General features: G+C 60.1%; 1 protein-coding gene across 1 annotated transcript; it reads left to right on the top strand.

Moving 5' to 3' along the window:
* The first annotated feature begins 341 nt into the window (after window positions 1–341).
* Window positions 342–25,541, top strand: CELSR3 (cadherin EGF LAG seven-pass G-type receptor 3). Its single transcript, XM_061196725.1, has 35 exons — window positions 342–4,083; window positions 5,639–6,289; window positions 6,704–6,929; window positions 7,190–7,305; window positions 7,646–7,734; window positions 7,842–7,999; window positions 8,541–8,704; window positions 8,961–9,086; window positions 9,177–9,346; window positions 9,788–9,973; window positions 10,530–10,646; window positions 11,031–11,202; window positions 11,356–11,497; window positions 11,596–11,716; window positions 12,034–12,217; window positions 12,528–12,629; window positions 13,972–14,066; window positions 14,287–14,496; window positions 14,735–14,930; window positions 15,197–15,352; window positions 15,677–15,851; window positions 16,452–16,619; window positions 16,844–16,970; window positions 17,058–17,264; window positions 17,472–17,646; window positions 17,879–17,991; window positions 18,779–18,858; window positions 19,395–19,518; window positions 19,954–20,070; window positions 20,175–20,323; window positions 20,594–20,703; window positions 21,013–21,171; window positions 21,716–21,916; window positions 22,710–23,598; window positions 25,240–25,541. The coding sequence occupies exons 1-35, from the start codon at window positions 342–344 to the stop codon at window positions 25,265–25,267; spliced, it is 9,945 nt and encodes a 3,314-aa protein (XP_061052708.1). The 3' UTR covers window positions 25,268–25,541.
* The last annotated feature ends 216 nt before the right edge of the window (window positions 25,542–25,757 follow it).

The raw sequence follows: 25,757 nt of genomic DNA, 5'->3' as shown, positions 1-25,757 counted from the left end.
GAGCTGCCATGCGCGACAGCCTGTACCATCGGATTTGGGGCTTCGGGGCGGAGGTGGAACGAACCATCGCAGCGACCGGGAGCCATGTTGGAGCGGCGGGAGGCGGCGGCAGCGTCGGGGATGCTGTGGTGGGGGCGGCAAAAGCCGGGGCCGCTCGCCAAAGGGACTCTGGCCGCGGAGTAGATGGTGCCCAGAGGGTGGCGGCGGCGCGGAGCGACAGGCCTAGAGGCGGGGGACCAGGGCGGTGGCAGGGCCCCGGGTGGGGGCACGAGCAGCGAGGCGGGCCCAAGGCCTGGACCCAGGCGGAGGACAGTGGAGGCCGTGTGGGGAAGTAGGGGGTGATGGCGAGGCGGCAGCCGTGGTGGGGTCTCAGAGGGCCGACCACCCCGCTACTCCTGCTCCTTCTCCTCCTCTCTTTGTTCCCTCCTAGCCGGGAGGAGCTGGGGGGCGGCGGGGGCCAAGGTTGGGACCCGGGGGTAGCTGCTGCTACGGGGCCAGGGGCGCGGATCGGCGGCGGAGCCTTAGCTCTTTGTCCCGAGTCACCCGGGGTCCGAGAGGATGGAAAGCCTGGCCTGGGAGTCAGGGAACCTGTCTTCGTGGGGCTCCGAGGGGGAAGGCAAAGCGACCAAAGCGGTCGAGGGCCCCCTGAGCAGCCGGGGTTGGGAGCGGAATATGGAGTCAAGACATTTGGCAGCCGCGGGCAGGAGACAGGACAAGGACCAGGGTCTCTGTTATGCTGGCGTCCAGAGGTCTCCTCTTGCGGGCGGACAGGGCCGTTGCAAAGAGATAGTCTGTTGCCAGAACGTCTTTCCCCAGAGGTCCCGGGCCCAGAGAACAGCTCTCCCTTCCCTTCGGACCTTCGGATTCGGCCCTGTGGTTCCCAGCCGGTGTTCTCCCAGAGGAATACTGGGAGAGGCGCCCCCCAAAAAGTGGGAACCACGCGCTGCTGCGGGGAATTGTGGGCGCCGGGGCGCAGGGGTCAGAGCGAGAGAACCAAGACATCCCAAGCGAGGAGGACAGGGCCCCGGCCGGACCGCCCTCCCGGGGCCGTGGGATCCGGCCCCGGGCTGGATTCAGCACCTCGCAAGGAGAGGACAGCTCCCGCATCTGGTTCAGCACTGCGAGAGTCCCGGACAGCTCCCGAGCCAACGCCCGAGCGCATGCGCTCCCGCGTCCTCTTCCGCCGCCGCTTCCTTCCGCAGCGCCCGGGGCCGCGCCCCCCTGGGGGCCCGACCGAGCATGGAGCCTGGAGAATACCCCCAGCGAGCCGAGTCCGCCCCCGTCGCGCCGCGAACCGCCACCCACAGTTTCCTCAGTACAACTACCAGGCACTGGTGCCCGAGAATGAGGCGGCGGGGACAGCGGTGCTACGCGTAGTGGCGCAGGATCCGGACATCGGCGAGGCCGGACGCCTAGTCTACTCGCTGGCTGCGCTCATGAACAGCCGCTCGCTGGAACTGTTCAGCATCGACCCGCAGAGCGGCCTTATTCGCACAGAGGCTGCTCTGGACCGCGAGAGCATGGATCGCCACTACCTGCGGGTGACGGCGCAGGATCATGGCTCGCCGCGCCTCTCGGCCACCACCATGGTGGCCGTGACAGTGGCCGACCGCAACGACCACGCGCCGGTATTTGAGCAGGCGCAATACCGGGAGACGCTTCGCGAGAACGTGGAGGAGGGCTACCCCATCCTGCAGCTGCGTGCCACAGACGGTGACGCGCCCCCCAACGCCAACCTGCGTTACCGCTTTGTGGGGCCGCCAGCTGAGCGCGCCGCTGCCTCTGCCGCCTTCGAAATTGATCCGCGCTCGGGGCTCATCAGCACCAGCGGTCGCGTGGACCGCGAGCACATGGAAAGTTACGAGCTGGTGGTGGAGGCCAGCGACCAGGGACAAGAGCCCGGGCCGCGCTCTGCCACTGTGCGTGTGCACATAACCGTGCTGGACGAGAACGACAACGCGCCCCAGTTTAGCGAGAAACGCTACGTGGCGCAGGTGCGCGAGGATGTGCGCCCCCATACGGTGGTGCTACGCGTCTCGGCTACCGACAGGGACAAGGACGCCAACGGACTGGTGCACTACAACATCATCAGTGGCAACAGCCGCGGCCACTTTGCCATCGACAGCCTCACGGGCGAGATCCAGGTGGTGGCACCTCTGGACTTTGAGGCAGAGCGAGAGTATGCCTTGCGCATCCGGGCTCAGGATGCAGGCCGCCCACCGCTGTCCAACAACACAGGCCTGGCCAGCATCCAGGTGGTCGACATCAATGACCATACTCCTATCTTTGTCAGCACGCCCTTCCAGGTCTCTGTCCTGGAAAACGCGCCCCTGGGCCACTCAGTCATCCACATTCAGGCAGTGGATGCAGACCATGGAGAGAATGCCAGATTGGAGTATTCCCTAACTGGTGTGGCATCTGATACACCCTTTGTGATAAACAGTGCCACTGGCTGGGTCTCTGTGAGTGGTCCCCTGGACCGTGAGTCTGTGGAGCATTACTTCTTTGGTGTGGAGGCCCGAGACCATGGCTCACCCCCACTCTCAGCTTCAGCCAGCGTCACAGTGACTGTGCTGGATGTTAATGACAATCGCCCTGAGTTCACTATGAAGGAGTACCACCTACGACTGAATGAGGATGCGACCGTGGGCACCAGTGTGGTGAGCGTGACTGCTGTAGATCGTGATGCCAACAGTGCCATCAGCTACCAGATCACAGGAGGCAACACTCGGAATCGCTTTGCCATCAGCTCCCAGGGGGGTGTAGGTCTGGTGACACTGGCTCTGCCACTGGACTACAAGCAGGAACGGTACTTCAAGTTGGTGCTAACTGCATCTGACCGTGCCCTTCATGATCACTGCTATGTGCACATCAACATTACAGATGCCAACACTCACCGGCCTGTCTTTCAAAGTGCCCACTACTCAGTGAGTGTGAATGAGGATCGGCCAGTGGGTAGCACCGTGGTGGTCATCAGTGCCTCTGATGATGATGTGGGTGAGAATGCTCGTATCACTTATCTCCTGGAGGACAACCTGCCCCAGTTCCGCATTGATGCAGACTCAGGGGCCATTACACTGCAGGCCTCACTGGACTATGAGGACCAGATGACCTACACACTGGCTATTACAGCTCGGGACAATGGCATCCCACAGAAGGCAGACACTACTTACGTGGAGGTGATGGTCAATGATGTGAATGATAACCCTCCACAGTTTGTGGCCTCCCACTACACAGGGCTGGTTTCTGAGGATGCCCCACCTTTCACCAGTGTCCTGCAGATCTCAGCCACTGACCGGGATGCTCATGCCAATGGCCGGGTCCAGTACACTTTCCAGAATGGGGAAGATGGGGATGGAGATTTTACCATTGAGCCCACCTCTGGCATTGTCCGCACAGTGAGGCGGCTAGATCGGGAGGCGGTGCCAGTGTATGAACTGACTGCTTACGCAGTGGACCGAGGTGTGCCCCCGCTTCGGACTCCAGTCAGCATCCAGGTGACGGTGCAGGATGTTAATGACAATGCACCGGTCTTCCCAGCTGAGGAGTTTGAGGTGCAAGTGAAGGAGAACAGCATTGTGGGCTCGGTGGTAGCCCAGATCACTGCAGTGGACCCTGATGAAGGCCCCAATGCTCATATAATGTACCAGATTGTGGAGGGGAACATCCCTGAGCTGTTCCAAATGGATATCTTCTCTGGAGAGTTGACAGCACTCATTGACCTGGACTATGAAGCTCGCCAGGAATATGTGATTGTTGTGCAGGCCACATCAGCCCCTCTGGTCAGTCGGGCCACTGTGCACGTCCGCCTGGTTGACCAGAATGACAACAGCCCTGTGCTCAACAACTTCCAGATCCTCTTCAACAACTATGTATCCAACCGCTCAGACACTTTCCCCTCAGGCATCATTGGGCGCATCCCTGCTTACGATCCTGATGTCTCTGACCACCTCTTCTACTCCTTTGAGCGAGGCAATGAGCTGCAGCTGCTGGTGGTCAACCAGACCAGCGGGGAGCTTCGACTCAGCCGCAAGCTAGACAACAACCGCCCACTGGTGGCCTCCATGTTGGTGACTGTCACAGGTGAGGGGCGGGGGTTAATCAAGTGAGCCAGTGACCTCAGCCTGTCAGGTCCTCAGGGGCCCCACAAGGCACTTCAAACCAACGAGGCATTTTCAAGCCTTCCAAGAATCCCTTAAGCTCTGGGTTCCTGCACCCCACAGGATCTGCCTCACAGGTTAGGGTCATATAGTCTCTGTTTAGGGTCTTGGGCAGTCTCCACAGAACCCCAAAGATTCTAGGGCATTAGCAGACCCCATAAAGACTGTAAAGCACTGTCTGCTGACTGTAAAGAACTGTCTGCTTGTTAATCTAGGGATAGCTCCCTTCCCTCTGAAAGGCTAGAGGTCCTGGGGTAATGCTCTGGAGGTCCCAGGAAAAGCCAGCATAGGCCAGTCAGCCCACACCACATCCCTGTTCAGATGAAGGGTTACTTTGGGTCTGGTATGACCCTCAGCCCATCTGTGGAGGAGAGTGAGGCCAGTAGTTTAGTGGCTGGGAACAGCAGTTTACTCTGGCAGCCTCAGGCAGAGAGCAAACCTGGCTGCTATTGAAGGGGCTGACTAAGGCCCTGCCCTTTGGGGAAATGTCCAGAGGTCCACCTGCCTCTTTTCTGCAGCCATGTCCCCAGGCCTTCACAAGCTGTTCCCTCATAGGAGAGCGCAGGCAGGAGAAGCTCTTGCAGTCCTGAATACTGGAGGCTGAAGGGGTTGGGAGAGACTTTACCAGTGCTTATTCCCCAATTCTGGAGCATGGACTCCCGGCACTGCCAACAAAGGCACATTCATCCCTCAATTCACTGGACGACCAACCCTGTTGGCCACCCAGTGTGTACTAGGGTCTGGAGACAAGGCATATAAGCACCTCATGCTCATTTCTGGGGGTGGGCACTTAAATCGCAGGACCCAGGTCTGGGGTGATGGGCAGCTTGCTGATTCAAGGATGCTGAGGAGGAGGTCAGAGTCCAAGGCCCTCCTGGAGAGAGGGAGCTTGCTGACCCACAGTTCTGGGGGATGAGGTTGAGTGGTCACAGGGTTAGGGACCCTTCTAGTGCCCTGGGAAAGCAGTTGACTGACCAGATATAGGGGATGGGTGATCCCTGACCTAGAGGGATACTTTTGGAGGGCATGTTTTGCTGGTTCTGCAATGCTGGGGGATGAGGGGAAGGAAAGTCAGTGGTCAGTGGCCTTGGTTCCTCTTTCTGTCCTGATTGGCCTGCTGACCATGATAACTTGGGGAAGGGTGGGTTACTGACCACTTAGGGACCTTCTTGTGTGCTTTTGGAGGAATGACTTGCTGACCCATGGGCACTGTTGGGGCAGAGAGGGGGTTGGTTGATCCCTGGCTCAGGCCCTTCCCTGTGTTGGAGGGAGGCAAGAGGAAGCAGCAACTTGTTGACACCTTGATGCAGAGAGAGTTGGTGATCACAAGCTTCAGACCTCCTTGTGTCCTGGCATGGTCAGCCTGCTAACACAGAGGTGCTGGCGGACTGAGCAGTCACTGGCCCCAGCCCTCTTATGTCCCAGGGAGGAGAAGCCGCTGACCCCAGACTGACCACTTCCCCCACTTCTGCCTGCAGATGGGCTACATAGTGTGACGGCGCAGTGTGTGCTGCGCGTGATCATCATCACGGAGGAGTTGCTGGCCAACAGCCTGACGGTGCGCCTTGAGAACATGTGGCAGGAACGCTTCCTTTCGCCACTGCTGGGCCACTTCCTGGAAGGCGTGGCCTCAGTACTTGCCACACCCGCCGAGGACGTCTTCATCTTCAACATCCAGAACGACACAGACGTGGGGGGCACCGTGCTCAACGTGAGTTTCTCAGCGCTGGCGCCACGCGGGGCCGGGGCTGGATCTGCAGGTCCCTGGTTCAGCTCCGAGGAGCTGCAGGAGCAGCTGTACGTGCGCCGAGCCGCACTTGCCGCCCGCTCTCTCCTGGACGTGTTGCCCTTCGACGACAACGTGTGCCTGCGCGAGCCCTGTGAGAACTACATGAAATGTGTGTCCGTGCTGCGCTTTGACTCCTCTGCGCCCTTCCTGGCCTCCGCCTCCACGCTCTTCAGACCCATCCAGCCCATCGCAGGCCTGCGCTGCCGCTGCCCCCCAGGCTTCACGGGAGACTTCTGCGAGACGGAGCTCGATCTCTGCTACTCCAACCCTTGCCGCAATGGCGGCGCTTGCGCGCGGCGCGAGGGCGGCTACACCTGCGTCTGCCGCCCGCGCTTCACAGGTGAGCGGGGCGCGGGGCTGGGTGAACCTGCAGTGCAAGTGAGGATTGGGCATCACTTGACCCAACCGGGGTCGATTTGGGCGCCGTTAGTCCAGAAGCGGTAGAACCTGGCCCAGAGGGAGCCTAAGGCCGCGAAGAAATAGAGGCTTTGGTGGGGCCGAGGTAGCGAAGGAGGCGTGGCCCTGGGCAGAGGTGGGGCCCTGAGGTCCGCGGTAGTGGACAGGGCGGGACCATGGGAGGGGCTTGGTCGCAGCCAGGCGGGGAGGGAGGGCGGGGTCAGGTATAACGAGGGGCTGCCCACTTGAGGGAGCTGGACTTTTCAGAGGTCTTGGCGCTGGCCTTCGGAGGGGCGGGGCCCGCTGGCGCTTTGGCGGGCGCGGCCTTGACCGCCTCTGACCGCGGCTTGACCCCTAGGCGAAGACTGCGAGCTAGACACGGAGGCCGGACGCTGCGTGCCCGGCGTCTGCCGCAACGGGGGCACCTGCGCCAACGGGCCCGACGGCGGCTTTCGCTGCCAGTGCCCGGCGGGCGGCGCCTTCGAGGGTCAGCGCTGCGAAGTGGCGGCTCGCTCCTTCCCGCCCAGTTCTTTCGTCATGTTCCGCGGCCTGCGGCAGCGCTTCCACCTCACGCTGTCCCTCTCGTAGGTGCCCGCCCGCATCTGCGCACCTGCACGCGGTCCCCGCATCTGCGCACCTGCACGCGGTCCCCACTACCTTCAAGACCCAGATTCCTGCCTGCCCCACCCTGGTGTCCCATAGGACACCGCCCCCTCCCCTCCCTCTCTCACCACTTCCTCTCTCACCCTAGCCTGGGTGGGCTTCCTCAAACCTTCTTGTCACAGGGATGGTGGGTGTGAGGAGGGGTCCGGCTTGTGACGCGGCACCCCCCCCCCCCGCCCAGGTTCGTCACGGTGCAGCCCAGTGGGCTGCTCTTCTACAACGGGCGCCTGAACGAGAAGCATGACTTCCTGGCCCTGGAGCTCGTGGCTGGGCAAGTGAGACTCACATATTCCACCGGTGGGTGCCCCCGCGGACTAGTGTGGGCGCGAGTGGGTGCAGGTATGGGTGAGATGGCTGAGGGGTGCAAGCCCCACGGGCACACCTGAACACACGCCTCCACGCCCAACAAAAAACAGTGAGGACCACTTTCCCTATGGGAAAGCCTATCTCTCCACGAAGTGTGTGCTTCTCCTACCTGTCCAAAGGCATTCTGGTCCAGCCAGTGTGGCCACCAGTGGGGGGAGTTATCTGATGCATCCAGGGTCACCCTGGGAGTAGCTGTGCCTGCATGACTGGGTGGGAGGAAGAGGGGAACTTAGCAGCTCCAGACAAGCCTCCACACACATTCACCCCACAGGTGAGTCCAACACAGTGGTCAGCCCCACAGTTCCAGGGGGCCTGAATGACGGGCAGTGGCACACAGTGCATCTGAGATACTACAACAAGGTGGGCACCACCCTTGGCATGGGAGTATGGGGGGAGCTGGGATGCCAGGTTCTGCCCCTCAGGGGTCACCCTGGGGGTCCTGTTGAGTGGTGTGCCTGGGTCTCTAGCCCCGGACAGATGCCCTGGGAGGTGCTCAGGGCCCCTCCAAGGACAAGGTGGCTGTGCTGAGCGTGGATGACTGCAACATGGCTGTGGCTCTGCAGTTTGGTGCTGAGATTGGCAACTACTCATGCGCGGCTGCTGGCACACAAACAAGCTCCAAGAAGTGAGGCCCCCAGCCCCTGATCCTCAAGCCCTCTGCCTGCCAAAGCCCACTCCAAGCCTTCCAATACTGCCTACCAAACTCCCCATCCTTCCCCAAACCACCGTATTTCCCTCTCCCCACTAGGATGCTGAAACCCCACCTCACCTTAACCTCCCTCTCTGTGTTCTGCCCAGACTGCCCACTCCCACACAGTCCCCAGGCACCCACTCCCCCAAAGTTTCCACTCCCCTGGTCTCTCTAATGTCCCACAGCCCACCTGACCCCCATCCCCTCCCCCAGCCACCCAAATGCCTCCCTTTTTCATCCTCATCCTCAACCCCAGCCTCTTCCACCTTTCCCCAGACCATCTGCCCATCATAAACTCTCCTTTGCACCCCCGCAACTGAAGTAAGTCTCCAGTTCCTTCCTCAGCCTGATCTTACCCTCCCCGCTCAATCACCATACCCTCTGAGTCCTACCCCCTCCATTTCCTATGCCCCCCACCAGGAGCAAACCTGCCCTGGCCCCAGTCCCACCAATGACCTGGACCCCTGACCCCCAGGTCCCTGGACCTGACAGGCCCTCTGCTCCTGGGGGGTGTCCCCAACCTTCCCGAGAACTTCCCCGTGTCCCACAAGGACTTTGTTGGCTGCATGCGGGACCTGCATATTGATGGCCGCCGAGTGGACATGGCATCCTTTGTCGCAAACAACGGCACCATGGCAGGTAGGCCATGTCCTCATCGTAGGGAAAGGGTGGAAGGCTATACGGATTAACTCAAAATCTGACCTCCTACTTGTCACCTTTCCTGGCAAGCAGAATGCTGCAGCCTAGCCTTGAGGACCTGAGTCCTACCAATTCTACCCTCCGAGAGAACATGGGGCTAAGATCATGGCCACTTTCAGCCCCCCTGGACCTCTGTGTTTTGCCCCCCCACCACCACCTTGTGTTCTTACATCCTCTATGTACCTTCCTCTCCCAGGCTGCCAGGCCAAGCTGCACTTTTGTGACTCAGGCCCCTGCAAGAACAGCGGCTTCTGCTCAGAGCGCTGGGGTGGCTTCAGCTGTGACTGCCCTGTGGGCTTCGGAGGCAAAGACTGTCGGCTCAGTGAGTGGGCAGCCTGGGGCAGGAGGAGCCTGCAGGGTAAATTCTGTTCTTGAGGTGAGGCCTGTGACCCTCCTCCTTTTATCCCACCAGCTATGGCCCATCCCCACCATTTCCGTGGCAACGGCACACTGAGCTGGGACTTTGGAAATGACATGGCTGTGTCTGTGCCGTGGTACCTGGGGCTGGCATTTCGGACACGGGCGAAGCAGGGGGTCCTGATGCAAGTCCAGGCTGGGCCACATAGCACACTCCTCTGTCAGGTGTGTCTGTCCTCCTGATCCCTCCCTAGACCCTCAGCTCTCAATCTCTAATGCACCAGCAACATTCCTGTGGTTTCAGGCCTGGTCACACAGCATACTTCTCTGCCAGGTGTACTGACTATACTTGACCCTGCTCTGGACCCGGGCCCTTGACCCTCTTCCCCACTATCATATTCTCTGCAGGTGCAGCATACCAGCATAGCTCTCTTGTGCCACCTGCACTAATCCATGACCCCTCGTCGTGACCTCTGCCCCCTAACTTCACTCTCTGCTGCATAGTGTCCCTGGGCACAGTGCCCTATGTGCCAAATATAGCCTTGTCCCTGCTGTACTGACCTCTGATATTCTTGATCTATGAGCCCTCTGATCTCACCTCCTGATACTCCTAGCCCCAGCCAAACTTGGGGCTCTGACCCCAGGGCTGTGCCTCTCTACCCGCAGCTGGATCGGGGGTTGCTGTCTGTGACAGTGACCAGGGGCTCGGGCCGTGCTGCCCACCTCCTCCTGGACCAGGTGACTGTCAGTGATGGCCGATGGCATGATCTGCGGCTGGAGTTGCAGGAGGAACCAGGTGGCCGGCGGGGCCACCATGTCCTCATGGTCTCATTGGACTTTAGCCTCTTCCAGGTCTGACCTCTAACCCTGGGGTGGTCCATTCTCAGCCTTCAGACTAGACCCACCTCATTTGACCCCACCTCTAGTCCTCTCACTTCCCTCCACTGCACATAGTCTGATATTCTCCCCCGAGTCCCCCTCCTCATGTCCTCGCTCTGAGCCCACTCTGCTACACCCTCCTCATGTCAGGGAGGCTACGCAGATTTCTGGCCTGCTCTTGGGGTACCTCTGCAGCTAGCACTTTGCCAAACTTCTGGAAGCCTCTTCTGGTCTCCTGATCTTCCCAACTCAAAGTCATGGAATTTTAGGGTCTGTTCTGGGTCCAGGAGAGAAGGGCCAGTCTGAGCCCAGCTCTTGACTGAAAACTTTCTGTCACCCGTCCCCCATGCTCCAGCAGGTCCTCCATACTCGGGAGCATCTCATTTCCAGACCAGTCCTCTGGGCCAGAGGGACAGAGCATGGTGGTACAAGATAAGGCCTAGGATAAGGCCAAGACTGACACTGGGGTAGGGCAGGGGTCCCTCAGGTCCCCCCCACACCCCCAGTGCTGACTGTCCCCTTCCTCCAGGACACCTTGGCGGTGGGGAGTGAGCTGCAGGGCCTGAAGGTAAAGCGACTCCATGTGGGAGGCCTGCCCCCCAGCAGTGAAGAGGAGGCTCCTAAGGGTCTGGTTGGCTGTATCCAGGTGAGGGTCAGCATGCGAACATGATATGGGGCAGTAGGGTGAGTGGTCAGAGATCAGAGGTGCCTTGGGACCTGAAATGCTGCATTCACATGGAGGTTGGCATAGGGGTAGTGGTGACCCAGAGCCATCAGAGACAGGTCAAGCCTCTCTGTGCTGTTGGAGGTGAGAGTCTAGCTTAGATTATCAAGGGTCATTAGAGGCCTGTGTCAGGGACAGCATGATTAGGGGTCCCATGGGGCCACTGAATTGGGACCATTGGGTCAGGGTCTACGGTTTGTAGGGAAGTTGCATGTCAGGGGTCATCAGACCAGGTGGCTGGCTCTGCTGGACTTGGGGCTAAGGTGCTTTGGCATGGGTCTCACCCCTTGCTGGCTGTGTCCATAGGGAGTATGGCTTGGTTCCACGCCTTCGGGCTCCCCAGCCCTACTTCCCCCGAGCCACCGAGTGAACGTGGAACCTGGCTGTGTCGTGACCAACGCCTGTGCATCTGGGCCTTGCCCACCCCATGCTGACTGCCGAGACCTCTGGCAGACCTTTTCCTGTACCTGCTGGCCAGGTGGGGCCTGGGTGGGAGCAGGGTGATCTGGGGCTCGTGGTGAAGACTGGGGGACCTGGAGAGCCTGGAGGAGGCAGGAACTGAGAAGGACAGGTGCCTGCTTCCTCCCATGCTCTGTGGCCAGTGTCCTGAGCTCCCTGACCCAACCTGCAGGTTACTATGGCCCGGACTGTGTGGACGCCTGCCTCTTGAACCCCTGTCAGAATCAGGGGTCATGCCGGCACCTCCCTGGGGCCCCCCATGGCTATACCTGCGACTGTGTAGGTGGCTATTTTGGGCACCACTGTGAGCACAGGTAAGGGGCTGGGGGCTGAGATGATGGAAAGAGCTGGTGGGAGCTAGGGAGGGTCACTGAGATGTGGTGGAGGCGTCTCACGTGGCTGTCCACCCCAGGATGGACCAACAGTGCCCACGGGGCTGGTGGGGGAGCCCAACGTGTGGCCCCTGCAACTGCGACGTTCATAAGGGCTTTGACCCCAACTGCAACAAGACAAATGGGCAGTGTCACTGCAAGGTGCGCCTGTCCCCTGTCCCGTGACCTTTTAACTCTTCTGTAGACATGTTTTGTGATTCTTATCCAGCTTGCTGACCTCTGCCACCTGATTCAGCCCCTGACCTCTTACCCCTATGCTGTGACCTAACTGCCATCTCTTGTCCTTGACATCTAACCCCTCTCTTACGTTTCATTTGAGGCCAGTCTTCCTTCTGGCCTGTGAGCACTGTTCTCCTGACCCTTTGCCCTTGATTCCACTCATTCCCCAAGCCCTGACCTGAGACCCCTACCTTAAGCCCTGACCTCTGACCTCAGGCCCCTGACCCATTCTCAAACAGGAATTCCATTACCGACCGCGGGGCAGCGACTCATGCCTCCCATGTGACTGCTACCCTGTGGGCTCCACTTCACGTTCATGCGCCCCCCACAGCGGGCAGTGCCCCTGTCGCCCAGGAGCCCTTGGCCGCCAGTGCAACAGCTGTGACAGTCCTTTTGCAGAGGTGACAGCCAGCGGCTGCCGGGGTGAGCAGGCTCCACCCAGCTCCACATATAGAGGGCTGGCTCTGGCACGCTGTCACCAAGTCCCATGGCATGCTTGGCTTCTTGGGTAGGGGCTCCGGGAGGCTTCTCTGAGGGAGACCACTTACACCCAGGCACTCCCACATTTGCCCCAAGTATTTTGAGGACCTGTCACAGAATCTGATGGGCCAGCTCCCATGCGGCCAGCAGCAGAGTGGTAGGCAGTGGGCCTGGGGTAGGTGGGGGGCAGTGGATGTAGCTGTCCCTTGCTCCAGCCCCTGACTGCCAGGCTCAGTGCCTCCTTCCTCCCTAGTGCTCTATGACGCCTGCCCCAAGTCCCTGAGATCTGGTGTGTGGTGGCCTCAGACCAAGTTTGGTGTCTTGGCCTCAGTGCCCTGTCCTCGGGGGGCTCTGGGTGAGTACCTGGGGGACAGGCAAATAGCTGAGGGTTGGGGTAGGCCTGACCTCTGACTTGCTAGAGCCACCTCTTTTCCTGAGTTGGTTGGCCTTGTTCCTACAAAGAGGTGGGAGTGGGGTAGGGGTCGATGTGGGCCCCTCCCTACCTCTTAGGGGCTCTGGGTCCCTCCCCACATCCTCATTGAGCCTCCATCTGTTTCTCTTGGCTTCTGGGCAGGATTGCGGGGTGCAGGTAAGGGGTACGTGTTTGCTCAGGTGCGCTGCCCCCTCCCACTGCCAGAGCTTTTGCAGATCCCTCTTGCTGCCTGAAGTCCCTGCAGACCCCTCCCCACTGCCTGAGGTCTCTAAAAAACTACTCCCAACTTCTTGAAGCCCCTGGAGGCCCCTTCCTACTGTCTGAGGACCCTGGGGGCCCTTCTCTGATGCCTGAAGTCCTCAGAAACCACTCCCCACTGGCTGAGGACACCCCCTCCCCACACACACACTTCCTAAGGTCCTTGTAGACCCCTTCTCAGTTCCTGAGGTTCCTGCAGGCCTCTCCCTACTACCTGAGGTCCTGAAAGACCCCTGCCCTCTGTTTGAGGACCCCACAGACTCCTCTCTGTTGCCTGAGGTCCTCACAGAACCCTTCCCGCTGCTTGAGGTCTCTGCAGTGGCTGGACAGAGACTGTCTGCGTGTGCATGCTCTTGTGTGTGTCTTTCTGTGCCTGTGCACGCGTCTGTGTCTGTCTTTGGGGAGGCGGTTCTGTGTTTAAGTCAGGGGGCCTCTTGCTGGTGGCTACAAGCTCTCTTAAGGCCCAGGTCAATTCTCATTCAACTCTAATTCCAATCTCACAGATAAGGGAGAGATGGCAGCAAAGTCACCACTGGGGCAGTTAGAATTTGTGTGAGAACTTTCACCCCCACCTCATTTTGGTCACAAAATTCTCCTGGGGGCGCACTGTGTATCTGTGTGTTTGTCCTGGGCCACACATCTACTCGTGCGCAGGTGTGAGCATTGGTTTGTGTGTTCTTGCCCTGGGCCACATGTCTGTGAAGCTGTCCTGGCCTGTGTGTGTGTGTGTCTGGGTGCACATGCACACACACAGTCCTGCCCTTGTGTTCTTCTTTATGTCATGGTGGTTCAAAATGGTCCACAGACCCCTCAGGAATTGACTGACAAGCACCTGGGGCCCGTCTGGGCTGGGGGCTGGGGCTTTTCTATCCAGAGGTCCAGCCGTGGATGCCTACTACCTGGTCTCTGCTTCAGAGCTCCCCCTGGGGTAGGGGAGGGTGCTGTGGTCACCTCCTCAATGAAGGTGTCCAGGCCCCAGGCCTGACAAGGGGTCAACTGCCTTCAGGAGCTGCCGTGCGGCTATGCGACGAGGACCAGGGTTGGCTGGAGCCTGACCTCTTCAACTGTACCTCCCCTGCCTTTCGAGAACTCAATCTGCTGGTGAGACTGCCCAGACCTTGCCCTGCACTCAAGACCAGCCCTGGCTCTGTCCCTGGCCTCAGTCTCCCCAGGCCTGTGCTGGGCCCCAGACATCATGCCCCAGCCCTTGACCTCCTGGGCTTTTCCCAGTTGCCCTTTAATCCAAACCCTTCTTCTTGTGAGGCTTTTGAGAAAGGCCTAAGGGACCACAGAGCGACCATCCCCATCTTTGTCCTGGCAGCTGGATGGCCTAGAGCTGAACAAGACAGTCCTGGATACTGTGGAGGCTAAGAAGCTGGCTCAGAGGCTACGGGAGGTGACTGGCCACACTGACCACTACTTCAGCCAAGATGTCCGAGTCACTGCCCGCCTGCTGGCCCACCTGTTGGCCTTTGAGAGTCACCAGCAGGGCTTCGGGCTGACAGCCACACAAGACGCCCACTTCAATGAGGTGGGGCTACACCTTGGGCTCCCGATCCCCTGGCCCTGACCCCCGCCCCTCTGCTCAGGCCCCTCCCGACCCCGGGGAAGTGAAGGCCCTGGATTCTCTCTCTCTCCCCTTGTCCCCTCCAGAGCCATACCCTTACCTACTGGGACCTCTCTGAGCACCTGGCCAGACCCCTCAGGCATGCCCTGTCCCCTCACACATCCTCACCTGGCTGGGCCCACTTTCACCTCCCTCCTCCCAGAATCTGCTGTGGGCCGGCTCTGCACTGCTTGCTCCAGAGACCGGGGACTTGTGGGCAGCGCTGGGGCAGCGGGCCCCCGGGGGTTCCCCAGGCAGCGCCGGGCTGGTGCAGCACCTGGAGGAGTACGCAGCCACGCTCGCGAGGAATATGGAACTCACGTACCTGAATCCCGTGGGGCTGGTGACACCCAACATCAGTATGTGGAGGGTAGGGTGGGGTGGGGCAGGGGGCCGTGAAAGGGCAAGGACCTGGAGGTCTGAGGGGTTGGGGGCTATTGATGTCAACATTACTGGCAGGAGGCTGTGCTGCCACCCTCAGCGCTTTGCAGGGACAGGCTCTGCGCTGGTAGCGAGGAGGCTATGGGTTGTGGAACTTGGGTACAGGATAGGAGGAGGAGGGAGTGGGACCCTCAGCACAGGGAGGAGATCCTTGATGGGTCTCACCCCTCTTCCTCCCGGGCAGTGCTCAGCATTGACCGCATGGAGCACCCCAGTCCCAGCCGGGGGACCCGTCGCTACCCTCGTTACCACAGCAACCTTTTCCGGGGCCAGGATGCCTGGGATCCTCACACGCACGTGCTGCTGCCTTCCCAGGCCCCACGGCCGTCCCCACCTGAAGGTAAGAGCCCTGGGGTGACCCCTGGGCCAGATCCTGTTTCTTTGCCCCCCCAAGCCAGATGCCATGTCGCCCTCCTGTCAATCCTCCCCTTGCCAGACCCTCCCCCTCACCACAGGTGACCTCGCCCAGGCCTTGATAGTCAGGATCCAGCGCTGGGGGGACCCATGTGTCCTTCATGGGCTCCTGCTCTGTGCACCCACCCTGGTTCTGGACCTGCAAAGGGAAGAGATTCCCATGCTTGATGCTGGGTTGGGTTCAGAGCTGCGTTTGTGGGTGCTTGGGGTCAGAGGTCACTGACAGTGACTCCTCCCCCTCCTCTGGCAGCTCTGTCCACAAGTGGCAGCAGCATGGAGAACTCCACTACCTCGAGTGTGGCCCCCTCACCGGCCCCCCCAGAGCCCGAGCCTGAGCCTGGGATCTCCATCGTCATCCTCCTGGTTTACCGCACCTTAGGGGGGCTGCTCCCTGCCCAGTTCCAGGCCGAGCGCCGGGGCACCAGGTATGAGTAGAGTTACTCCCAGGCTCCTCACCCTTGGGCTTCCTGCAAGCTTCTCCCCAGCCTAGCACCCCCTTTTTTGGTGGACAAATGAGCAGGTTCACAATCATACAGAGAGGCTCCTGCCCGTGACTCTGGGAGCCTTGTCCATGCTGGGCTCCATGTGAATCATGTTCTGGGCAGTTGTGCAAATGAGGAGGTAGACACAGAGCCACAGCTGGGGCCAGGCACATAAAGGATACAGGAGCCAGACAGACAGGCAAACTGGCCGATGGAGATAGGCAAAGACGGGCTGACTGAAGGAGGTCAGCTGGGGGTGGAAGGGAGGGCACTGAGAGGCAAAGTCTGTAGCTGCTTGGGCTTCAGACTCCAGTGTGGGCAGTGGGTCCGAAGCCTCTCAGCTGCATTTCTGCAGAACCAGGCCATGGACTCCTGGTCTTGAAGCAGCCCAGCAGAGGCTAAAAGGGTTCTCAGAAACAGCATCCACTCTAGGGCATCTCAGACTCTGGGTGGGCCATGGCAAGTGACATGAAGACAGTGAGGTGGGCAGCCAGAGCTTGGGGAGGTCAGCAGTGCCCAAGCCCAGGTGGGCTGTCTCCTCAGGCTTCCCCAGAACCCTGTTATGAACTCCCCGGTGGTCAGTGTGGCTGTGTTCCATGGACGCAACTTCCTAAGGGGTGTCCTAGAGTCCCCGATCAGCCTGGAGTTCCGCCTGCTACAGACAGCGAATCGCAGCAAGGCCATCTGCGTGCAGTGGGACCCGCCTGGCCCGTGAGGACCTCCACTCTGGAAACCCTTGGTCCCCCTGGTAGCCCGTGGGAGGCCCAGCCTGCCCCTGGGGCCCCCACCAATCCCCCTTGCACCCAGACCCATGAGGAATGCTGCTCCCCAACTCCAGGCACCCTCGGCCCCTCCCACTGCCTCTCACAAACCCCTGCCTGGCGATGGGGCACTCCCCAGAGGGGATGGTAGTTCTGACTGCCCTGTGGCCACAGGGCAGACCAGCACGGCATGTGGACAGCACGGGATTGTGAGCTGGTGCACAGGAACGGGTCCCACGCACGGTGTCGCTGCAGCCGGACGGGCACCTTCGGGGTCCTCATGGATGCCTCTCCCCGTGAGGTGGGGCTGTGTTCAGAGTCCTGAGGAAGTGGGAGGGTCAAAGGGCAGGAGTGCCCAATTCCCCACTGACCATCCCTGTCCCCACAGCGGCTGGAGGGTGACCTGGAGCTGCTGGCTGTGTTCACCCACGTGGTCATAGCAGTGTCTGTGGCCGCACTGCTGCTGACCGCGGCCGTCTTGCTGAGCCTGCGCAGCCTCAAGTCCAACATGCGTGGGATCCATGCCAATGTGGCTGCTGCCCTGGGAGTGGCAGAGCTCCTCTTCCTGCTGGGGATCCACAGGACCCAAAACCAGGTGCAGGGTCAGGGCCAGGGGACCTGTGTCCTGATGACCTCACCTGGCCCAGGAAGGCCTGGGGCCAGAGTTCAGGGTCAGAGATCAGGGGTGCTCAGGTTGGGGCCAGGGTTTGGGACAGGATGCTGGGGTAAGGTGCAGTGGTTTAGGGATCAGAGGTGGGGCGTGGCAGGAGAGGTCCTGACGCCCCCCCAACCCTGCCTTCAGCTGCTGTGCACCGCGGTTGCCATCCTCCTGCACTACTTCTTCCTCAGCACCTTCGCGTGGCTCCTCGTGCAGGGGCTGCACCTCTACCGCATGCAGGTTGAGCCACGCAATGTGGACCGCGGCTCCATGCGCTTCTACCACGCCCTGGGCTGGGGCGTCCCTGCTGTGCTGCTGGGTGAGGGCCCTGCTCACTGGCCTCATCCAGGCCTGTGACCCCTGACCTCCATCCATCACATGGCCTGACCCCTGCCCCTGCCCCCAGTCCTGATCATGACCCCAACCTCAATCTCCCTTGCCATTTGCTCAGGGAGGAGCCTGCTCTGCCCCCACCCCAGCTTCTCCCCATACGTGAGAGCGTCAGCAGCTCTAGAATACATCCCCTCTGTCCTATCTCTTCTCCCCCACAGGCCTGGCTGTCGGCCTGGATCCCGAGGGCTACGGGAACCCTGACTTCTGCTGGATCTCGATCCACGAGCCCCTCATCTGGAGTTTTGCAGGCCCTGTCGTCCTTGTCATCATGGTGAGTGCCCTCCACTCAGTGCCACCTTGCGCTCCCCTTGGTGGGGGGGAGTGGGAGGCGGCCCTGCAGCAGGTGTGGTGGTATCAGCTGAGGGGTGCCAGGTGGCAGTCTGCAGGCTTCCTGGGCTTGGCCTCCATTTCTGTTCCTGCCCAATTGGCATGGAGGTGGGAGGTGTGGGGTCAGAGACTCGGCTTCCTCTCCCTACCTCTGTCTCTTTCTCCACCTCCCTTTCTCCACCTCAGTCCCTCTCTGGTTCCCTATCTCTGATTTTTTCTATGATTCTAAGCTCCTCTGTTTCTTTTTTTTTTTTTTTAATATATTTGTTTATTTGGTTGCACTGGGCCTTAGTTGCAGCAGGCGGGCTCCTTAGTTGCAGCTCCCCGGCTCCTTTAGTTGTGGCACACGGGCTCCTTAGTTGCGGCTAGCAGGCTCCTTCATTTTGGCTCGCCGGCTCCTTAGTTGTGGCATGCTCTCTTAGTTGCGGCATGCATGTGGGATCTAGTTCTCTGATCAGGGATCAAACCCAGGCCCCCTGCATTGGGAGCACGGAGTCTTAACCACTGCGCCACCAGGGAAGTCCCCCTCTGCTGTTTCTCTTTGTTTTTGATCTATGTATTTTGTATGTGTGTGTGTGTGTGTGTGTCTGTGTGTCTGCGTATGTTTCTCACTGGTTCTGCCTCTCTCTTTGTGAGTCTTAGTGTCTCTCTGTCCCTGTCTCTCTGTCTCTCTCACTATCTCTGTCTCTCTCTGCCCTGCCCCTGTTCCACATGTCTGGCCACGGGTCCAGATGAATGGGACCATGTTTCTCCTTGCTGCCCGAACATCCTGCTCCACTGGACAGAGGGAGGCCAAGAAGACCTCTGCGTTGTGAGTTGGCTGGCTGGAGGAAGTGGGGGATTCTCAGAATGGCAGCCCTCTCCTGGGTGGGGTTTGGGGGTTCCCAGAGCATCCCTGGTGCAGGCTGGGCCCCAGATTCTGGGTAGGGGGATGAAGTCACATCTGCCCTGGCCTGCAGTCCCTCTCTGGCACCCTTGCCTTACTCTGGCCCCACAGGTCTGTCTGTGCCCTGCTGTCTCTCCAGTATCTCCCAAGGCCTGGGTGGCTCACTTTGCCCTTTGCCCCGTGCGTTTCCACCTACCTTCCATGCTTTCTCTTATGCCCCACCCCCCGCTTCCAGTCTGCTTTCCCCATGTCCCCTCATGGTTCCCTGAGTACTCTCCTGGTTCTTTCTGTGACCTCCAGACTCCCCTAGTGCCCTCCTGAGACCTCCATGTTTCTGTGTGAGTTTCCTTCCCTCCACGTCCCCTGTGTGTCCTCTTCGTGACCCTGCGTGTCCTCCCATGTCTCCCGTGTGAGCCCTGTGTGACCCACACGTCCTGTATCCTTTCACGTTCCCGCGGCAGGACCCTTCGCAGCTCATTTCTGCTCCTTCTACTGGTCAGTGCCTCCTGGCTCTTTGGCCTCCTGGCGGTCAACCACAGCATCCTGGCCTTCCACTACCTCCACGCCGGACTCTGTGGGCTCCAGGTAACTCTGGTGCCCCTCCCTCACCCTGGACCAGGTGGGGCTTCAGTAGGGTGGGGCCCAGGGCCTTGACCCCAGGCCTAGAGCTGACTCCCACCTGATGACTGACACCAGACGACTGCTGATCCTGGATTGACCTTCACCAGTGCTGAGGCTCCTGGCCGCTTGCTGGTCCACATTGACCTTCACTGACCCCGGTCACTCATGCCACTCTGACCTCTCACTGCCTCTGCTGACTTTCCCTGATTCCCTTACTGGGTCCCCCCTTGGGCTTCTCACTGCCTCACTCTAATCTGCAATGACCGATCCCACTTGCTGACCCACAGTGGCTTACACCAGCCCTAGCTGACCCCCTTGTGGCCCTACTCTGACCTCTGCCTCATTTCTGACCTCTCACTGACCTTTACTATCCCCTCAATGATCCTTGCTGACCCGCAGGGCCTGGCGGTGCTGCTACTCTTCTGTGTCCTGAACACAGATGCTCGGGCTGCCTGGACACCAGCCTGTCTGGGCAGGAAGGCAGCGCCCGAGGAGGCCAGGCCAGCGCCTGGGACGGTGAGGGGCTCTCAGGGCCAGGGAGTCAGGGTGGGGGCCCCGGGAGGCCAGGGTTTGAGGCTTCTCCAGGCTGGCTCACACTCCTGTCCTCACCACCTCCCCAGGGCCCCGGGGCCTACAACAACACGGCCCTCTTCGAGGAGAGCGGCCTCATCCGCATCACTCTCGGCGCCTCCACCATCTCCTCAGTGAGCAGTGCCCGCTCTGGCCGGACCCAGGACCAAGACAGCCAGCGGGGCCGCAGCTACCTCAGGTGAGGGGAGGGGCCTCCTCGTGAGGGGGCACACAGCTCAGACCAGCCCCACTTTACCAGGGGTTGGCATTACCAGGTCCTCGGGGTGGCTCCACCCATCTCGGCCATCTGGGCCTCTGCTGCTGCCTCTGCCCCAGATACCTCCTGCCACACACCCAGGGGTGCCTTCAGAGCCATTCCACATGCACCTGACTGTTTACTCACGGACACACCTGCCTCCAAAGCACCCCATCACATCCCTCTTTGATGGGGGGGCTCCTGCATTTCCAGGGACAATGTCCTGGTTCGACATGGCTCGGCTGCCGACCACACTGACCACGGCCTCCAGGCTCACGCTGGCCCCACTGACCTGGATGTGGCCATGTTCCATCGAGATGCTGGTGGAGGTGGGAGCCTGGCCCAGGGAGGAGGGAGGTAGAGGGTCTCTCCCCCATTCCTCATTCTTTTGCCCCAAATTGGGAGCAGCAGCTGACTATGCCGGGGTGAGCTCCCCCGAGGTCACGGCCCCAGGAAGCATCTACCCGCCCAGGCCTGGTTCTCCTGGCAAGTCCCAGCCCTTCTGTCCCTACCCCTACTCCAAGCTCTCTCCCCAAGGCCCCAGCCCCCTTGCCATAGCCTTCCTCAAGACCCCCAAGTCCCTCACCTCCCCTGGCCACCACTGTGTCTTCCTCCTGATCTCCCAACTCCAGGCGCAGACTCTGACTCTGACAGTGACCTGTCCTTGGAGGAGGAGAGAAGTCTGTCCATCCCATCCTCAGAAAGTGAGGACAATGGCCGGACGCGGGGACGTTTCCAGCGTCCACTCCGCCGGGCAGCCCAGAGTGAGAGGCTCCTTACACACCCCAAAGGTGATGGGGCCCTCTGACCCCATGGGTGACCAAGAGATACCCCATATTCCATTTGGTGTGACTCAGAAAGCCTGCTATCCCCTGAAGATTCCTGGGACCGACTTATTGGGAACCTGGGGTCATCACTGGGCCCCCACATACCTCTCCCCATCCAGCCTCCCAGCAGAGTTCTGCTGGCTAGAGACCCAGGAGCGGCCCAGGCAACAGAAGAACAAGGTCAGGGATGTTACAGGGTGACATGTCATCTCTCCAGCCCCTCCTCTTCCCTGAGGGCTGTGGTTCAGCCTGGTCTTCCTGACCCCTCAGACGTCAGGTTCCCCCACCTCCAGGCTCTATCCACCTCCAGTCGAGTAGGGGGAGCTTATCAGTATCGCCCTCACTGGATGATTCCATTGATCTCTGAGAGACACTCTCCTATTCCTACCTCTGCTCCATGAGAAAGACCCAGATTTCAGGAGTCATTAGTGTTAGGGGGCCACTGAGTCTGGATCACAGGGGTTGTGAGTCACTGGGGGGACTCCTATTATCTGCCCTGGCTCCACAGATGTGGATGGCAATGATCTCTTGTCCTACTGGCCAGCCCTGGGGGAATGTGAGGCTGCTCCCTGTGCTCTGCAGACCTGGGGCTCTGAAAGGCGCCTGGGACTGGACACCAGCAAGGACGCAGCCAACAACAACCAGCCGGACCTGGCCCTGACCAGTGGGGATGAAACCTCCTTGGGTCGGGCCCAGCGCCAGAGAAAAGGTATGGATCCCTGACTTTGGCCTGTGCCTCAAGGACCCTGGGGACTGCCCATGCCCTGAGCCAGGGGATTTCATCCTCCTAATCCAAATAGCCTCACAGGGATCCTGAGAGCTTCTCTCGCTCTGTTATGGGGGTTTCTGTTCCTCTACGCTGCTTCACAGTCCCAGGGGACTGCCTCATCCTGACCTGAGAATTGCCTGCCCCGCATACCCTGGCCTGCACCACGGAGACCCCAGAGGCCACTCCTGCCTCAACCCAGGGGATTCCTCCCCCTCCCCCAACCCCAGTCTGCTTTGCAGGGACCATAGGGGCTGCTCTGCCCCAGATCTCAGAACTTTTGCTCTAACCTGGAAGGTTTCTGCTGCCTTATCCTGCTTTACAGGGGCCTTAAGGGGTTGTCCCTGTCCCAACTCAAGGGGTTTCTCCCTTCACCCCTGCATCACAGGGACCCCAGGGACTGCTCTTGCCCCAACCCTGGGGATTCCTGCCTCTTTGACCCTGGCCTGCATTACCAGGACCTGCAGGCTGTCCCTCCTCTGACCTTGGGGGGAGGTTTGCCCCTACCCCTGCACCACGGGGACTGCCTCTGTCCTGACCCCAGGGATTACTGCCTCACTCTTACCCCTATCCTGCAGCCTCTCTGGGATTCCCAGGAACGGCCTCTGTACCCCCTCCCCAAAGGGTTTCTGCCCCCAACCCTGTGTCACAGGGATTCCAGAGCCTGCTGCATCCCTAGACCCAGGGAGTTCCTGGCCCCCATACACACACTGTCCCCCGTTTGTTCCTCCCACAGGCATCCTGAAGAACCGATTGCAGTACCCGCTGGTGCCACAGACCCGGGGCACCCCTGAATTGTCCTGGTGCCGTGCAGCCACCTTGGGCCACCGTGCTGTGCCAGCTGCCTCCTATGGTCGCATCTATGCCGGAGGGGGCACTGGCAGCCTTTCGCAGCCAGCCAGCCGCTACTCCTCCCGAGAACAGCTGGACTTGCTCTTCAGGCGGCAGCTGAGCCGTGAACGACTGGAGGAGGCCCCTGCCCCTGTTTTGCGTCCCCTGAGTCGGCCAGGTTCCCAGGAACGCCTGGATGCCGTGCCAGGCCGCCTGGAGCCCAGGGATCGGGGCAGCACCCTACCACGGAGGCAGCCACCCAGGGACTACCCTGGTGCTGTGGCTGGCCGCTTTGGGTCACGGGATGCGCTGGACCTAGGGGCGCCCTGCGAGTGGTTGAGCACGTTGCCCCCGCCCCATGGTGCCCGGGACCTTGACCCACAGCCCCCACCTCTGCCCCTGTCTCCCCAGCGGCAACTCTCAAGGGACCCCCTCTTGCCATCCCGGCCCCTGGACTCTCTGTCCAGGAGCTCGAACTCAGGGGAGCGGCTGGACCACGTGCCTAGCCGGCACCCCTCGCGAGAAGGCCTTGGGCCACCCCCGCAGCTGCTCAGAGTTAGGGGAGACCCAGCCAGTGGCCCTAGCCACGGCCCCTCCACAGAACAGCTGGACATTCTCTCCTCCATCCTCGCCTCCTTCAACTCCTCAGCTCTCTCCTCCTCCGTGCAGTCCTCAAGCACACCCTCGGGCCCTCATACCACCGCCACACCTTCTGCCACAGCCTCTGCGCTTGGGCCCTCCACGCCACGCTCTGCCACATCCCACAGCATCTCGGAGCTGTCACCTGACTCAGAGTAAGCAGGGTCTGGCCACCTGCTCAGACCCCCATCAGTTTAGGGCAACCTCCCATGCACCCTGCCCTGTATTCTGCCACAGAATGGGGTGGGGTTTGGCAGAGAGCGTGGGCTACCCCAGGCACTGCGCAGCCAGGGCGCCACAGCCTGAGGGCAGAAATCTGGCAGCGAATGGGGTGATTAGCAAGAACTTGCTGGCTGTATGACTGGGGCCTGCACCTCCTGGACTAAGGAGGAGAGTGAGGTGCCTTCCAAAGGGCTTGAGCTAGTGGAGGGGGGAAGGCAGGAGCCAAGGCCTAGAAGCGGGAGGTAGCCTGGTATGTGAAAGGGGCAGGGAGGTGAGGAGGCTTTGCTTGGGAGGCTTTGCTTAGGGTGTAGTATGGCATAAGGAGGGACCAGAAGTAGTGCCAGGATGTAGGTGCCTTACATGCCAGGCTGAAGAACTTACTTTGAGAGTAAATCATTCATTCACCTACGCCTTCAGTCAATGTTAAGTTCCTCCTACCTGTGGGCACTGTGGGGTAGGACACACAGGAATTGAGTTGGGACCCGGTGCATCTCAGAGTAGGGGATGGCAGACATACCTGGGAAGCAGCTGGGTACAGGAGTCAGAGACGGAGTGGGGAGGAACCAGGAATTACCAGGTCTTGGAAGCCAAAAGCAGAGTTGAGTTTTAAGAAGGAGGAACAGCTAGGTCAGGCTCTGTGGAGGTCTGTAGGGTGAGAGAAGGCTTTCTGTAGGTGGAGGGAAGGAGACCCTGGGATTGGGGCAGGAGACCAACAAAAAACCTGAGCAGAGATGGGGGAGAAGACAGGAAGGAGAGAGGGGCAGGAGATTTTGGGGCCTGGTACCCAGGGCTCTGGAAGGATGCTGAGGTGGGGATGAGAGGGAGCTGTGAGCACCACCTGGGTCCTCCTGCAGCCTAGCCTTAGGGTCCGACTGTTGGGGGAGGGCTGGGGTAACTGAGCAGTGGTTCAGGCTCTGGACTCACACTTGACCTCTCTGAGCTTCAGTTTCTTCATCTGCAAAGTATGTCTATGGTAGCAAACTCTTTGAGGTGTGGAGTTTTTTTTTTTTTTTTTTTTTGGCTGTGTTGGGTCTTCGTTTCTGTGCGAGGGCTTTCTCTAGTTGTGGCAAGCAGGGGCCACTCTTCATCGCGGTGCACAGGCCTCTCACTATCGCGGCCTCTCTTGTTGCGGAGCACAGGCTCCAGACGCGCAGGCTCAGTAGTTGTGGCTCACGGGCTTAGTTGCTCCGCGGCATGTGGGATCTTCCCAGACCAGGGCTCGAACCCGTGTCCCCTGCATTGGCAGGCAGATTCTCAACCACTGCACCACCAGGGAAGCCCCGTGTGGAGATTTTTGAGACAAAATCTGTCAGGTGCTTAACAGAGTCTGTACATAGTAGGTGCTCACTAAGTGCTTAGAGGAAAGACATAGGTGGCCAGCCAAGGGGCCTTGCTGGTGAGTCTGGGGGTCCAGAATGGGTGAAGGGCTCTGAGAACCCCAGAATGGGCATAAGCACGCTAGGGACTGAGAGGCGAAGGTGATGGGGGAGGTGGCCCAGGTCCGGTTTGGTGGGGGAGTCCAGAGGCACCTGACTCTCAGCAACCACCTTCGATCTCCACATTCATCTCTGCAGAGTTCCCAGAAGTGAGGGTCACTCCTGATGGGCAGACGTGCAGATGAGGACCAGCCGAGGGCGGTGGAGGATTTGGGCTAACAGAAGAGACTCCAGGAGTTGGGGGCTGACCCCATGGCAGCCTCCTATACCCCCGCCCCCCAGCTCTCTCTGTTGCTGCAGTGCTGGCTGTCCATGCCCGTCTGTGAGCATGTGAGCAAGCGTGTAACAGGTGCACGGAATGAGGGAGCTGAAGGGAGGACTTTTATACGTTTTGTACCTTTGTAACCAGAGAAATATGCTTATGTTATTTTTCAGCTTTTCTGTCTCCCGGGGTTCTGAGGCTGGGCTGGGAGGGGGAGGGGGACAGAGGGAAAGAGGTGCAGAGTTTTGCCCCATTTGGGTCCCTGGCAATTTAATTGTTCTTTCCTCTCATCTTACTGGGGTGGATTCAGACAGGAGGGGTAGATGCTTCCCCCGCCCCATTCCCCGGTTGATCTGAATATTGTCAGGGCCCAAAGTGCAGAATTAGTCTTTGC

This window comes from Eubalaena glacialis, chromosome 7 (assembly GCF_028564815.1).
Source record: "Eubalaena glacialis isolate mEubGla1 chromosome 7, mEubGla1.1.hap2.+ XY, whole genome shotgun sequence".
Lineage (NCBI taxonomy): Eukaryota > Metazoa > Chordata > Mammalia > Artiodactyla > Balaenidae > Eubalaena > Eubalaena glacialis.
Note: the sequence above shows the minus strand (reverse complement) of the source record. Positions and strands in the feature narration are given on the sequence as shown.